Genomic DNA, 17557 nt, shown 5'->3' with positions numbered 1-17557 from the left:
AGCCACCAGTGCTGTATCATCAGTGAACTACTGACTCACTTCTCAAGCTCTTTCATCCCCAACAGACTGCATACTCACCCCTCTCTCCAAGACTCCTGCACTTACCTCCCTTACCACCCTATCAATAAAAACAAATTAAAAATTAAACAACCATGGTGACATCATACACCTCTGCCACAGACCAACCTTCACTGGGAACTATTCACTCTCCTCCCTTCTTACTCGCACAAACACCTTGCAACCTTGATACAAACTTCTCTATGCTTCTAACAACTTACCTAATACACCATATACTCTTAATACGTTCCATGAAGCATCCCTATTAACCCTATATCATATGCCCTCTCCAGATCCATAAATGCCACATAAAATATGCATCTGTTTTCTAAGTATATCTCACACACATTCTTCAAAGCAAACACCTGATCCACACATCCTCTACAACTTCTGAAACCATACTGATCTTCCCCAGTCTGATGCTCTGAAAATGCATCACCCTCTCAATCAATACCCTCCTATACAACTTCCCAGGTATACTCAACAAACTTATACCTCTGTAGTTTGAAGACTCACCTTTATCCCCTTTGCCTTTATACAATGGCACTATACATGCATTTTGGCAATCCTCAGGCACTTCAGCATGAACCAAACATACACTGAATATACTTACCAACCAATCAACAACACATTCACCTATTTTCTTTATAAATTCATCTGCAATACCATCCCCTCCTGCCGCCTTGCAACATTTCATCCTCCGCAAGGCTTTCATCACCTCTTCTCTCTTTATCAAATCATTTTCCATGATTATCTCATTTTGCATACCACCCTGACCAAAACACCCTACATCAGCCACTCTATTATCAAACACATTTAACAATCCTTCAAAATACTTACTCCATGTCCACCTCACTTCATCACTATTTGTTATCACTTCCCCTTTTGCCCCCTTCACCAGTTCCCATTTCTTCTCTTGTTTTTTGCACATGATTTACCTCCTTCCAAAACATCTTTATATTCTCCCTACAGTTTAATGATACTCTCTCACCCCAACTTTCATATGCCCTCTTTTCAAACCCCAGCACCTTCCTCTTGAACTTTTGCCATTTTCTCTTATACATTCCTTTGCACTCCTTCCCTGTAAGAAACACCCAAATCCCTCTCTTTCCTCTTTCATTAGAAACTTTACTTCTTCATTCCAACACTCACTGCCAATTTCTAATCTGCCAACCTCCCACCTCTTGCATGCCACAAGCATCTCTTGCACATGCCATCACTGCTTCCCTAAATACATCCCATTCCTCACCCACTCCCCTCACTTTATTTACTCTCACCTTTTGCCACTCTACAAACAAGTCTCCTTTCCAAGCTCACTTAATCTCACCACCCTCTTCTCCCATTATTGTTTCCTCTTTTTTGAAAACCTCTATAAATTTTCACCCTCACCTTTACAAGGTAGTGATCAGACATCCCCCAGCTGCCTCTCTCAGCACACATCCATAAGTCCCTCTTTTACATGACTATTAATTAATACATAATCTAATAATGCCCACTGACCATCTCTCCAACTTACAAAAGTATACTTGTGAATATCAGTCCTTTTAAAACAAGTATTCCCAATCACCGGTCTTATTTCAGAACCCAACTCTGCAAGCTCTTCACTATTCCCAATTATAACACTGAACACCCAATGCAAACCAATTACCTTCGCATTTAAATCACCCATCACATACCCAGTCTCAAGCACCAAAACTAAAGACAATCACTCAGCTGCTCCCAAAACCCTTGCCTCTCATGACCTTCCTTCTCATGGGCAGGTACATAAGCACCAATAACCACCCATTTCTTGCCATTCACTTTCAGTTTTACCCACATCAATGTAGTATTTACTTCCTTGGAATATTTCATACACTACCACAACTCATGCTTCAGAAGTGCTACTCCTTCGTCAGCTCTTCTCCTCTTACAAACCCCTGACCTTACTCCTTAAGACATTTCCAAACCATTTTTCCCCTTTACACTTGAGCTTCATTTCACTCAGAGCCAAAACTTCAATGTATCTTTCCTCAAAAATACTAGGTATATCTCCTCTCTTCTCATCTGAGTTATATCCACACACATTCAGACAACCCATGTCAGAGGGGTAGCACCAGGAAACAGATGAAGAATGGACCATGCACTCATATACATAAATGCCAATACAAGAACAAATACATACATATACATTCCTATGAGTCCACAGGAAAATGAAACACGATAAGTTCCTAGGTGTACTTTCATGTAATAATCACATCATCAGGGGAGATACAAGAAAGAAATACAAGTCAGTTGAAATACAACGAAGAGACATAGCTAGGACACCATTTGGTAAATGGGTGATTTCAATGCAGAGGTGAGTAATGTGGCAGTTGAGGGTATAACTGGTGTCCATGGGGTGTTCAGCGTTGTAAATGAAAATGATGAAGAGCTTGTAGATTTGTGTGATGAAAAAGAACTGGTGATTGGGAATACCTGGTTTAAAAAGGATATACATAAGTATACGTATGTAAGTAGGAGAGATGGCCAGAGAGCGTTATTGGATTACCTGTTAATTGATAGGAGTGTGAAAGATGTGCTAAGAGGAACAGCTGGAAGGATGTCTGATCATTATCTTGTGAAGGCAAAGGTGAAGATTTGTAGAGGTTTACAGAAAACAAGAGAGAATGCTGGGGTGAAGATAGTGGTGAGAGTAAGTGAGCTTGGAAAGGAGACTTGTGTGAGGAAGTACCAGGAGAGATTGAGTGCAGAATGGAAAAAGATGTGAGCAAATGACATAAGGGGAGTGGGGGAGGAATGGGATGTATTTAGGGAAGCAGTGATGGCTTGCGCAAAAGATGCTTGTGACATGAGAAAAGTGAGAGTGGGCAGATTAGAAAGGGTAGTGAGTGGTGGGATGAAGTAAGATTGTTAGTAAAAGAGAAGAGAGAGGCGTTTGGACAATTTTTTCAGGGAAGTAGTGCAAATGATTGGGATATGTATGAAAGAAAGAGGCAGGAGGTCAAGAGAAAGGTGCAAGAGGTGAAAAAGAGGACAAATGAGAGTTGGGATGAGAGAGTATCATCAAATTCTAGGGAGAATAAAAAAATGTTTTGGAAGGAGGTAAATAAAGTGCACAAGACAAGAGAACAAATGGAAATATAGGTGAAAAGGGTTAATGGGGAGGTAATAACAAGTTGTGGTAAAGTGAGAAGGAGATGGAGAGAGTATTTTGAAGGTTTGTTGAATGTGTTTGATGATAGAGTGGCAGATATAGGGTGTTTTGGTCGAGGTGGTGTGGGAAGTGAGGGGGTCAGGGAGAATGGTTTGGTAAAAAGAGAAGAGGTAGTGAAAGCTGGCAAGGCAGTGGGTTTAGATGGTATCACAGGGGAATTTGTCAAAAAAGGGGGATGACAGTGTTGTTGACTGCTTGATAAGGACATTCAATGCATGTATGGTTCATGGTGAAGTGCCTAAGGATTGGCAGAATGCATGTATAGTGCCACTGTAAAAAGGCAAATTACAGAGGTATAAGTTTGTTGAGTATTCCTGGTAAATTATATGGGAGGGTATTGATTGAGAGGGTGAAGGCATGTACAGAGCATCAGATTGGGGAAGAGCAGTGTGGTTTCAGAAGTGGTAGAGGATGTGTGGATTAGGTGTTTGCTTTGAAAAATGTATGTGAGAAATACTTAGAATAACATATGGATTTGTATGAAGCATTTATGGATCTGGAGAAGGCATATGATAGAGTTGATAGAGATGCTCTGTGGAAGGTATTAAGAGTATATGGTGTGGGAGATAAGTTGCTAAAAGCAATGAAAAGTTTTTATCGAGGATGTAATGCATGTTTACGAGTAGGAAGAGAGGAAAGTGATCGGTTTCCAGTGATTGTTGGTTTGCAGCAGGGATGCATGATGTTTCCATGGTTGTTAAATTTGTCTATGGATGGGGTTGTTAGAGAGGTGAATGCAAGAGTTTTGGAGAGAGGGGCAAGTATGCAATCTGTTGTGGATGAGTGGGCTTGGGAAGTGAGTCAATTGTTGTTCGCTGATGATACAGCGCTGGTGACTGATTCAGGTGAGAAGCTGCAGAAGCTGGTGACTGAGTTTGGTAATGTGTGTGAAAGAAGAAAGCTGAGAGTAAATGTGAATAAGAGCAAGGTTATTAGGTACAGTAGATCAATTGGGAGGTAAGTTTGAATGGAGAAAAACTGGAGGAAGTAAAGTGTTATAGATATCTGGGAGTGGATTTGGCAGCAGATAGAACCATGGAAGCAGAAGTGAGTCAAAGGGTAGGGGAGGGGGTGAAGGTTCTGGGAGCGTTGAAGAATGTGTGGAAGGCGAGAACATTATCTCAGAATGCAAAAATGGGTATGTTTGAAGGAATAGTGGTTCCAACAATGTTATATGGTTGTGAGGTGTGGGCTATAGATAGGGTTGTGCAGGGAAGTGTGGATGTGTTGGAAATGAGATGTTTAAGGACAATACGTGGTGTGAGGTGGTTTGATCAAGAAAGTAATGAAAGGGCGAGAGAGGTGTGTGGTAATAAAAAGAGTGTGGTTGAGAGAGCAGAAGAGGGTGTATTGAAATGGTTTAGTCACATGGAGAGGATGAGTGAGGAAAGATTGACAAAGAGGATATATGTGTCAGAGGTGAAGGTTACAAGGAGAAGAGGGACACCAAATCAGAGGTAGAAGGATGGAGTGAAAAAGATTTTGAGCGTCAGGGCCTGAACATGCAGGAGGGTGAAAGGCGTGCAAGGAATAGAGAGAACTGGAATGATGTGGTATACCGGGGTCGATGTGCTGTCAATGGATTGAACCAGGGTATGTGAAGTGTCTGGTCTAAATCAAGGAAAGTTTTGTGGGGCCTGGATGTGGAAAGGGAGCTGTGGTTTCGGTGCACTAAACATGAGAGCTAGAGACTGAGTGTGAATGAATGTGGCCTTTGTTGTCTTTTCTTAGCGTTACCGCGCGCGCGTGCGGGGGGAGGGGGGTGTCATTTCATGTGTGGCAGGGTGGCGATGGGAAGGAATAAAGGCAGCAAGCATGAATTATGTACATGTGTATGTATGTATATGTCAGTGTATGTATATATATATATTTTTTTTTTTTTTTTTTTTTTTTTTTTTTATACTTTGTCGCTGTCTCCCGCGTTTGCGAGGTAGCGCAAGGAAACAGACGAAAGAAATGGCCCAACCCCCATACACACGTACATACACACGTCCACACACGCAAATATACATACCTACACAGCTTTCCATGGTTTACCCCAGACGCTTCACATGCCTTGATTCAATCCACTGACAGCACGTCAACCCCTGTATACCACATCGCTCCAATTCACTCTATTTCTTGCCCTCCTTTCACCCTCCTGCATGTTCAGGCCCCGATCACACAAAATCTTTTTCACTCCATCTTTCCACCTCCAATTTGGTCTCCCTCTTCTCCTCGTTCCCTCCACCTCCGACACATATATTCTTTTGGTCAATCTTTCCTCACTCATTCTCTCCATGTGCCCGAACCATTTCAAAACACCCTCTTCTGCTCTCTCAACCACGCTCTTTTTATTTCCACACATCTCTCTTACCCTTACGTTACTTACTCGATCAAACCACCTCACACCACACATTGTCCTCAAACATCTCATTTCCAGCACATCCATCCTCCTGCGCACAACTCTATCCATAGCCCACGCCTCGCAACCATACAACATTGTTGGAACCACTATTCCTTCAAACATACCCATTTTTGCTTTCCGAGATAATGTTCTCGACTTCCACACATTTTTCAAGGCTCCCAAAATTTTCGCCCCCTCCCCCACCCTATGATCCACTTCCGCTTCCATGGTTCCATCCGCTGACAGATCCACTCCCAGATATCTAAAACACTTCACTTCCTCCAGTTTTTCTCCATTCAAACTCACCTCCCAATTGACTTGACCCTCAACCCTACTGTACCTAATAACCTTGCTCTTATTCACATTTACTCTTAACTTTCTTCTTCCACACACTTTACCAAACTCAGTCACCAGCTTCTGCAGTTTCTCACATGAATCAGCCACCAGCGCTGTATCATCAGCGAACAACAACTGACTCACTTCCCAAGCTCTCTCATCCCCAACAGACTTCATACTTGCCCCTCTTTCCAGGACTCTTGCATTTACCTCCCTAACAACCCCATCCATAAACAAATTAAACAACCATGGAGACATCATATATATATGTATATGGTGAAATGTATAGGTATGTACATCTGCATGTATGGACATGTATGTATGTACATGTGTATGTGGGTGGGTTGGGCCATTCTTTTGTCTGTTTCCTTGTGCTACCTCGCTAATGCAGGAGACAGTAACAAAGTATAATAAGTAAACATAAATACATAAATACATATCCCTGGGGATAGGGGATTAAGAATACTTCCCACGTATTCCCTGCGTGTCGTAGAAGGCGACTAAAAGGGGAGGGAGCGGGGGGGCTGGAAATCCTCCCCTCTCGGGGTTTTTTTTTTTTTTTTTTTTTTTTTCAATTTTCCAAAAGAAGGAACAGAGAATTGGGCCAGGTGAGGGTATTCCCTCAAAGGCCCAGTCCTCTGTTCTTAACGCTACCTCGCTAATGCGGGAAATGGCGAATAGTTTGAAAGAAAAGAAAAAGAAAAAATACATAAATCTCTCTTACCCTTTCATCACTTACTCAATCAAACCATCTCACACAAAATATTGCCCTTAAACATTACATTTCCAACATAACCACCCTCCTCCACACAACCCTATCTATAACCCATACCTCGCAACCATATAACATTATTGGAACCACTATTCCTTCAAAAATAACCAATTTTTGCTCTTCGAGATAATGTTCTCACCTTCCACACATTCTTCAACGCTCCCAGAACCTTCGCTCCCTCCCCCATCCTGTGACTCACTTCCGTTTCCATGGTTCCATCCGCTGCTAAATCCACTCCCAGATATCTAAAACACTTCACTTCCCCAGTTTTTTCCATTCAAACTTACCTCCCAATCAACTTGTCCCTCAACCTTACTGAACCTAATAACCTTGCTCTTATTCACATCTACTCTCAAATTTCTTATTTCACACACTTTACCAAACTCAGTCACCAATTTCTGCAGCTTCTCACCCAAATCAGCCACCAGCGCTGTATCATCAGTGAACAACTGTCTCAATTCCCAAGCCCTCTCACCCACAACAGACTGCATACTTGCCCCTCTCTCCAAAACTCTTGCATTCACCTCTCTAACCACCCCATCCATAATCAAATTAAACAATCATGGAGCATCACGCACCCCTGCTGCACATAAATATGTGGTTTTGGAGCTAGCTGTGGTTTCGGCGCATTACACATGACAGCTAGAGACTGAGTGTGAACAAATGTGACCTTTTTTGTAAGTTCCTGGCACTGCACTACTTCCCTGCAAGTAGTATCCAAAAGCCTCTCTCTTCTCTTTCACTAACATCCTTATTCTTTTATCCCACCACTCACTACCCTTTTTAATCAGCCCACTTCCCATTTTTCTCATGCCACATGCATCTTTTGCACAAGCCATCATTGCTTCCCTAAATACATCCCATTCCTCACTCTTCCCTCACATCATTTGCTCTCACCTTTTGCCATTCTACACTCAATCTCTCCTGGTTCTTCCTCACATAAGTCACCTTTCCAAGCTCACTTACTCTCACCATTCTATTCTCCCCAACATTCTCTCTTCTTTCCTGGAAGCCTCTACAAACCTTCACCTTCACCTACATAAGGCAGTGATCAGATATCCCTCCAGTTGCCCCTCTCAGCATATCAACATCCAAAAGTCTCTCTTTTACACACCTATCAATTAGCACGTAATCCAATAACACCCTTTGACCATCTCTCCTACTCACATAAGCATACTTATGTATATCTCTCCTTTTAAACCAGGTGTTCCCAATCACCAGTCCTTTTTCAGCACACAAATCCACAAGCTCTTCACCATTTCCATTTACAACACTGAAGCCCCCTGTACACCAATCATACCCTCAACTGCCGCATTACTCACCTTCGCACTTAAATCACCCATCAATGTAACCTGGTCTCATGCATCAAAGCTGCTAATACACTCATTCAACTGCTCCCAAAACACTTGCCTCTCATGATCTTTCTTCTCATAACCAGGTGCATAGGCACCAATAATTACCCATCTCTCTCCATCCACTTACCCACATCACTAAAATTTACTTTCTTACACTCTAACACATACTCCCACAACTCCTGCTTCAGTAGTAGTGCTACACCTTCCTTTGCTCTTGTCTTCTCACCAACCCGACTTTACTCCCAAGACTTTACCAAACCACTCTTCCCCTTTACCCTTGAGCTTCGTTTCACTAGAGCCAAAACATCCAGGTTTCTCAAACACATCTTTCCTTTCTTCTCATCTTGATTACACCGACACACATTCAGACACCCCAATCTGAGCCTTCGAGGAGGATGAGCACTCCCTGTTCGACTCCTAAAATACTGATAGTAAGATAATTTTAAAAGGAAAAATCTTTTTAACTAACAAATCTAAAAGACTGATGGCAACACCATAATCAGCAAATTACTTAAAGGTTGCTTAATGTTATAGAACATGTGTCACTGAATTTCCTTATGTAATTTACACTCCAAGCAGTAAATGTCAAAACATGATTTGAGCAAAAAAATGATAACCCACATAAGTACCAATATCTTCAGTATGACCTAAGCTAAAACACAAACCTCTGAGATAAATCAAAAGTGAATCAGTTTATTTTCTTAAATTTTTGGCAGAACAACTCTATAATTATTCTGGTATATATGTTATCATTAACTCAGTCTCAACTCCATGGATAATTTAAGTATATAAAGCACCACAGGTCACTCATAAACATCATTAATTCAACCAATACTCAGAGTATCACAGTAAACCTGTACTTACATAATATAACAGTCTTGTTCTTTTCTACTATATGCATCAAACCAACTCCTATGAGTAAATTTCTAAGACAGTTCTTCCTCCCTTTCAAATCACCCAAGTTAAAAACATGTATGAACCAAAGCTTCATAATCACAAGATGAGATTCATATTGACTATATTCAAATTCTTTGTAGCTTCTAGCCAGCTCACCTGCCCAACAAATACTTCTGAAGATAAGAGATGTGCTATTAAACCAGTACTGGTATACTTGAAGTGGCACATCTGTCTTGGAGAGTAAACATCCCAACGAACAATGTCTAAACCTTGCTCAGTATCCTTTCCTTGCAACTTCTGGTGTGAAGTCAAGTCTCCTGAAAAGAATAAATATCATAATCATAGTAATCACATAAAAAGTTTACTAATGGTGGCACAATCAGCCACATTCCTCTCTCTGACACAGGCTGCTGCCTTTCCTCTCTCTCTCTCTCTTGCATGTAGCTTGCTGGAGCTCTGAAACATCTAGATAGAAGTAATGTTAAGAACCCTTTGAAGATCTTGTACATAAATGTACAAAGCACAGTAACTAAAAATTCCTTTTCAAAGGCAGATTACTTCAATACGTGAGCTCCCATGGTGTCTTGGACAGCAATGCTGACAATGATTTCATGCATGGTCCTGCCCGAGTTCAAAACCTAGGCAAAGCAGTCAGCCCACACTTAACCCACTTTTTCATCCTCCCATCGGGGATAATCAGTAAATAGGGTATCCAGCTTAAGCTAGAGTAGGTTTAGGGCTGCATATCTTCCTTTCTTGTATTTCAGTCTTTAAATCCTGGAACAACAGTAGAAGCCAAGCAATGAGTACTTATCCTCCTCGAAGACTCAGGATAGGGTGTCTGAATGTGTGTGGATGTAACCAAGATGAGATGAAGGATGAGACAGGTAAGATGTTTAAGGAGAGGAACCTGGATGTTCTAGCTCTGAGTAAAACAAATCTCAGAGGAAGGCAGAAGAATGGTTTGGAAATGTATTGTGGGTTAGTATGATGGTAACAGACGAGGAAGGAGTAGCATTTCTGCTAACGGAGGGGAAATGAGACCAAGATTCATGAGTAAAAATGTGATTTTATTCAAAGGATCATTAAGCAAGTGTTTTGTGAGGAGCTGATTGAATGTGCAGCAATTCTGATATGAAGGATCAGGTATTAGTGATGGATGATTTGAATGCAAGAGTAGATGATGTGGCAGTTGAGGGTGTATTTGGGGGGCACGGGGTTCCCAATGATATGAATGAAAATGGTAAACAACATGCACAGCTGTGCATTAAAATAGGTCTGGCAATTAGAAATTTTTTTTTTTTTTTTATACTTTGTCGCTGTCTCCCGCGTTTGCGAGGTAGCGCAAGGAAACAGACGAAAGAAATGGCCCAACCCCCCCCATACACATGTACATACACACGTCCACACACGCAAATATACATACCTACACAGCTTTCCATGGTTTACCCCAGACGCTTCACATGCCTTGATTCAATCCACTGACAGCACATCAACCCCTGTATACCACATCGCTCCAATTCACTCTATTCCTTGCCCTCCTTTCACCCTCCTGCATGTTCAGGCCCCGATCACACAAAATCCTTTTCACTCCATCTTTCCACCTCCAATTTGGTCTCCCTCTTCTCCTCGTTCCCTCCACCTCCGACACATATATCCTCTTGGTCAATCTTTCCTCACTCATTCTCTCCATGTGCCCAAACCATTTCAAAACACCCTCTTCTGCTCTCTCAACCACGCTCTTTTTATTTCCACACATCTCTCTTACCCTTACGTTACTTACTCGATCAAACCACCTCACACCACACATTGTCCTCAAACATCTCATTTCCAGCACATCCATCCTCCTACGCACAACTCTATCCATAGCCCACGCCTCGCAACCATACAACATTGTTGGAACTACTATTCCTTCAAACATACCCATTTTTGCTTTCCGGGATAATGTTCTCGACTTCCATACATTTTTCAATGCTCCCAAAATTTTCGCCCCCTCCCCCACCCTATGATCCACTTCCGCTTCCATGGTTCCATCCGCTGACAGATCCACTCCCAGATATCTAAAACACTTCACTTCCTCCAGCCTCTCACCATTCAAACTCACCTCCCAATTAGAAATACCAGGCTAAATTAAGAAGGGGGGCATAAATAAGTATACAAGGATGAGTAAGAGAAATGGAAGGCAGATCTTACTCTTTTATGGACTAAGTGATAAGTGTGCAAAAGAAAGACCCTCAGATGTAATGCACTGACAGAGGCAGCCAGTAGGATGTCTGATCATTACTTGGTGGAGACAAGGGTGAAGACTGGTAAAGATTTCAAAAAAGAGGAAGTGATAAGGATGGAAAGATGAAAGTGAGAGCAAGATAGTTCGGAAAGAAGCTAATGTGAAGAGATATCAGGAAAGAGTGAATGCAGAAAGGTGGTGACCACTAAGCACGAGCCCTGCCTTTTGACAAAATGGTAGGATCAGTGAATAGAAGTAGTAGGTAGGAACATTTAGGTAGGAGCACTAGGTAGAAAGTAGGAGCATTAGACAGATGTAGTCATTAGGAACATCAGGTAGGAGCCTCTGCAAATACTGTGCTAGACTTGCCCTCTGCCAGTGGCCTGGTTGAGGCACTAAAGATAAAAAGCAACAGTGGATTTCTTTCGTTACAGAGACTAAGTTGCTAAGGTCACCCCTTTGAGGGACTTCCAGTTGGAACAGGCATCAGAGATACAGAGAGGTAGACAGAAGCATTTCATTAAGTTATATTTCAATTTCAAAACATTAAGGCCTATAAATAAGTATCAAAATAGTTACTGCTTTACAAGATCAATTGACAGAAGCTTCATATTTAATGGATAACTCTCAGCTTCAGGAAGCATTATGAGATGTTTTCCAAAATTACTTCAAGTATAGAAGTATTTCATTATGGTATAATTTAATTCTAAAACAAATGGTTCTTTTACACAAAAGATACCCTGAACTATCATCTGCATTTTTTCTGAGAATAACAGATTTGCTTCATAACGTCAGTAACAGTTTTTTTTTTCTGAGAATAATAGATTTGCTTCATAACGTCAGTAACAGAACTACTTTTCATGCTGAATATGAATCTGGGGTTGAAATATTGTTTAGGTGTCATTCAGACCTGTAATTAAAAAGTCAAATGGCTATTCGTTCAGAAGACTGTGATACAGACTTCGTATCTAATGAGTATCTCTCAGCTTGGGGAACCATTTTGAGAAATTTTCCATGATTACTTCAAGCAGAGAAATGTTTCATTATGGTACATTCCGATTCCAATAAATAAAATGTTTTTTTGGTCAAAAAAAAATATCTACAATTCTTGTATTTTTCCAAGAGTATTAGATTTGATTCAGAACCTCAGTACTAGAACTATTTTTCATGCTGGCTATGATTCAGGGATTGAAATATCTTTTTGGTGTCAACAAGGCCTGTATTTAAGTATCTAAATGGTTATTTGTTTAGAAGATTCTGTGATTATTGGCTTCATATTCAATGGATACTTGTCGGCTCAAAGAAGCATTATGTGATATTTACCATGATTATTTCAAGAACGGAAATGTCTCATTATATCATATTTCTGTTCTACAACTAAATTTCTTTTTGGGCCAAAAAATACCCTGAACATCTGCATTTCTTAGTATTTTTCTGAGGGTAATAGATTTGATACATAACCTCAGTATATGGAGTAATTTTCATGCTGAATACAAATTTGGTGTTGAAAATTTTTTCAGGTGTCACTAAGGTCTGTAATTACATTTTTATGTGGATACTCTTTTAGAAGATTCTGTGATTATTGGCTTTGTAAATGTGAATAAGAGCAAGGTTATTAGGTACAGTAGGGTTGAGGGTCAAGTCAATTAGGAGGTGAGTTTGAATGGAGAAAAACTGGAGGAAGTGAAGTGTTTTAGATATCTGGGAGTAGATTTGGCAGCGGATGGAATCATGGAAGTGGAAGTGAGTCATAGGGTGGGGGAGGGGGCGAAAATCCTGGGAGCCTTGAAGAATGTGTGGAAGTCGAGAACATTATCTCGGAAAGCAAAAAGGGGTATGTTTGAAGGAATAGTGGTTCCAACAATGTTGTATGGTTGCGAGGCGTGGGCTATGGATAGAGTTGTGCGCAGGAGGATGGATGTGCTGGAAATGAGATGTTTGAGGACAATGTGTGGTGTGAGGTGGTTTGATCGAGTAAGTAACGTAAGGGTGAGAGAGATGTGTGGAAATAAAAAGAGCGTGGTTGAGAGAGCAGAAGAGGGTGTTTTGAAATGGTTTGGGCAAATGGAGAGAATGAGTGAGGAAAGATTGACCAAGAGGATATATGTGTCGGAGGTGGAGGGAACGGGGAGAAGTGGGAGACCAAATTGGAGGTGGAAAGATGGAGTGAAAAAGATTTTGTGTGATCGTGGCCTGAACATGCAGGAGGGTGAAAGGAGGGCAAGGAATAGAGTGAATTGGATCGATGTGGTATACCGGGGATGACGTGCTGTCAGTGGGTTGAATCAGGGCATGTGAAGCGTCTGAGGTAAACCATGGAAAGCTGTGTAGGTATGTATATTTGCGTGTGTGGACGTATGTATATACATGTGTATGGGGGTGGGTTGGGCCATTTCTTTTGTCTGTTTCCTTGCGCTACCTCGCAAACGCAGGAGACAGCGACAAAGCAAAAAAAAGAAAAAAAAATCTCAATGTATACATATGTATACACACACAGACATATACATATATACACATGTACATAATTCATACTGCCTGCCTTTATTCATTCCCATCGCTACCTTGCCACACATGGAATAACAACCCCCCTCATGTGTGCGAGGTAGCGCTAGGAAAAGACAACAAAGGCCACATTCGTTCACACTCAGTCTCTTGCTGTCATGTAATAATGCACCGAAACCACAGCTCCCTTTCCACATCCAGGTCCCACAGAACTTTCCATGGTTTACCCCAGACGCGTCACATGCCCTGGTTCAATCCATTGACAGCACGTCGACCCCAGTATACCATATTGTTCCAATTCACTCTATTCCTTGAACGCCTTTCACCCTCCTGAATGTTCAGGCCCCGATCACTCAAAATCTTTTTCACTCCATCTTCCCACCTCCAATTTGGTCTCCCACTTCTCGTTTCCTCCACCTCTGACACATATATCCTCTTGGTCAACCCTTCCTCACTCATTCTCTCCATGTGACCAAACTCTTCTGCTCTCTCAGCAACAGTCTTTTTATTACCACACATCTCTCTTACCCTTACATTACTTACTCGATCAAACTACCTCACACCACATATTGTCCTCAAACATCTCATTTCCAGCACATCCACCCTCCTCCGCACAACTCCATCCATAGCCCATGCCTCGCAACCATACAACATTGTTGGAACCACTATTCCTTCAAACATACCCATTTTTGCTTTCCGAGATAATGTTCTCGACTTCCACACATTCTTCAAGGCTCCCAAAATTTTCGCCCCCTCCCCCACCCTATGATTCACTTCCACTTCCATAGTTCCCTCCGCTGCTAAATCCACTCCCAGATATCTAAAACACTTCACTTCCTCCAGTTTTTCTCTATTCAAACTTACCTCCCAATTGACTTGACCCTCAGCCCTACTGTACCTAATAACCTTGCTCTTATTCACATTTACCCTCAGCTTTCTTCTTTCACACACTTTACCAAACTCAGTCACTAGCTTCTGCAGTTTCTCACATGAATCAGCCACCAGCACTGTATCATCAGCGAACAACAACTGACTCACTTCCCAAGCTCTCTCATCCACAACAGACTGCATACTTGCCCCTCTTTCCAAAACTCTTGCATTCACCTCCCTAACAACCCCATCCATAAACAAATTAAACAACCATGGAGACATCATACACCCCTGCCGCAAACCTACATTCCCTCAGAACCAATCACTTTCCTCTCTTCCTACACATACACATGCCTTACATCCTCGATAAAAACTTTTCACTGCTTCTAACAACTTCCCTCCCACACCATATATTCTTAATACCTTCCACAGAGCATCTCTATCAACTCTATCATATGCCTTCTCCAGATCCATAAATGCTACATACAAATCCATTTGCTTTTCTAAGTATTTCTCACATACATTCTTCAAAGCAAACACCTGATCCACACATCCTCAACCACTTCTGAAACCACAATGCTCTTCCTAATCTGATGCTCTGTACATGCCTTCATCCTCTCATTCAATACCCTCCCATATGATTTACCAGGAATACTCAACAAACTTATACCTCTGTAATTTGAGCACTCACTCTTATCCCCTTTGCCTTTGTACAATGGCACTATGGCACTAAGTGAGAAATACTTAGAAAAGCAAATGGGTTTGTATGCAGCATTTTTTTGGATCTGGAGAAGGCATATGATAAGAGTTGGTACAGATGCTCTGTGGAAGGTATTAAGAATATATAGTGTGGGAGGCAAGTTGTTAGAAGCAGTGAAAAGTTTTATTGAGAATGTAAGGCATGTGTACGTGTAATAAGAGAGGAAAGTGATTGGTCTTCAGTGAATGTTGGTTTGCGGCAGGGGTGCATGATGTCTCCATGGTTGTTTAAGTTGTTTATGGATGGGGTTGTTAGGGAGGCAAATGCAAGAGTTTTGGAAAGAGGGGCAAGTATGCAGTCTGTTGTGGATGAGAGAGCTTGGGAAGTGAGTCAGTTGTTGTTCACTGATGATACAGCGCTGGTGGCGGATTTAGGTGAGAAACAGCAGAAGCTGGAGACTGAGTTTGGTAATGTGTGTGAAAGAAGAAAGCTGACAGTAAATGTGAATAAGAGCAAGGTTATTAGGTACAGTAGGGTTGAGGGACAAGTCAATTGGGGGGTAAGATTGAATGGAGAAAACTGGAGGAAGCGGAGTGTTTTAGATATCTGGGAGTGGATATGGCAGCAGATGGAACCATGGAAGCAGAAGTGAATCATAGGGTGGGGGAGGGGGGCAAAAGTTCTGGAAGCGTTGAAAAATGTGAAGTCAAGAATGTTATCTTGGAAAGCAAAAATGCGTATGTTTGAAGGAATGGTGGTTCCAACAATGTTATATGGTTGCGAGGTGTGGGCTATAGATGGAGTTGTGCGGGGGAGGGTGGATGTGCTGGAAATGAGATGTTTGAGGACAATGTGTGGTGTGAGGTGGTTTGATCGAGTTAGTAATGAAAGGGTAAGAGAAATGTGTGGTAATAAAAAGGGTGTGGTCGAGAGAGCAGAAGAGGGTGTTTTGAAGTGGTTTGGTCACATGGAGAAAATGAGTGAGGAAAAATTGACCAAGAGGATATGTGTGTCAGTGGTGGAGGGAACGAGGAGAAGTAGGAGACCAAATTGGAGGTGGAAGATGGAGTGAAAAAGATTTTGAGTGATCAGGGCCTGAACATGCAGGAGGGTGAAAGGCGTGCAAGGAATAGAGTGAACTGGAACGATGTGGTATACCGGGGTCGACGTGCTGTCAATGGATTGAACCAGGGCATGTGAAGCATCTTGGGTAAACCATGGAAAGTTTTGTTTGGCCTGGATGTGGAAAGGGAGCTGTGGTTTCAGTGCATTATTACATGACAGCTAGAGACTGTGTGTGAACGAATGTGGCCTTTGTTGTCTTTTCCTAGCACTACCTCATGCACATGCAGGGTAGGGGGTTGTCATTTCATGTGTGGCGGGGTGGCAACGAGAATGAATAAGGGTAGACAGTATGAATTATGTACATGTGTATTTATGTATATGTCTGTTTTGGAAAGGATCACAATTTAGCGCGTGATCAAGATATTCCTATGAGTCGATGGGAAAAATGAAACACGATAAGTTCCTAAGTGCACTTTCGTGTAATAATCACATCATCAGGGAAGACACAAGAGAGAAATATAAGTCAGTTGATAAACATTGAAGAGCTGAAGCTAGGACGCCATGGCGTCCTAGCTTCGTCTCTTCGATGTATATCAACTGACATATTTCTCTCTTGTGTCTTCCCTGATGATGTGATTATTACACGAAAGTGCACTTGGGAACTTATCGTGTTTCATCTTCCGCATGCACTCATAGGAATATGTCTGTGTGTGTATATATATGTATATGTGCCTGTCTAGACGTGTATGTATATACATGTGTATATGAGTGGGTTGGGCCATTCTTTCATCTGTTTCCTTGCGCTACCTCGCTAACACGGTAGACAGCGACAAAGTATAATAAATAAATAGATACATACTGTTTCAGACACTTTTATGATTTTTGGCTTGATATTTAGAGTGTATCTGTCAGAATCAGGAAGCATGATGAGATACTTTCTGTTGTTATTTCAAATATAGAAGCATTTCATTATGTGATATATTAATTTTAAAACAAAAGATAATTTGGGCTAGAAAATACCCTGAACAATTACCTACACTTTTTGCTATTATTGTAAGGGTAAAGATTTCCTTGAAAATCTCAGTATAAGGACTATTTTTCATTAACATTTCCATTCTTACATCCACTTCTCTCCTTTTTCACCTCCTTCCAGTACAATTTCTTATTTTCCTAAAACTTTTCACTCAACTTCCAACA

At 41.5% G+C, this 17557-nt stretch overlaps 1 protein-coding gene across 1 annotated transcript in view; it reads right to left on the bottom strand.

Annotated features, from left to right (window-relative positions):
- l(2)k09022 (HEAT repeat containing 1 homolog l(2)k09022) overlaps positions 1-17557 on the bottom strand; it is a 341532-nt gene that overhangs the window by 101788 nt on the left and 222187 nt on the right. The window contains exon 24 of the mRNA XM_071671810.1: positions 9153-9313. Within this exon, the coding sequence (XP_071527911.1) occupies positions 9153-9313 (161 nt within the window). The remainder of the gene's footprint in view (positions 1-9152; positions 9314-17557) is intronic.

Source organism: Panulirus ornatus, chromosome 17 (assembly GCF_036320965.1).
Source record: "Panulirus ornatus isolate Po-2019 chromosome 17, ASM3632096v1, whole genome shotgun sequence".
Taxonomy (NCBI): domain Eukaryota; kingdom Metazoa; phylum Arthropoda; class Malacostraca; order Decapoda; family Palinuridae; genus Panulirus; species Panulirus ornatus.
Note: the sequence above shows the minus strand (reverse complement) of the source record. Positions and strands in the feature narration are given on the sequence as shown.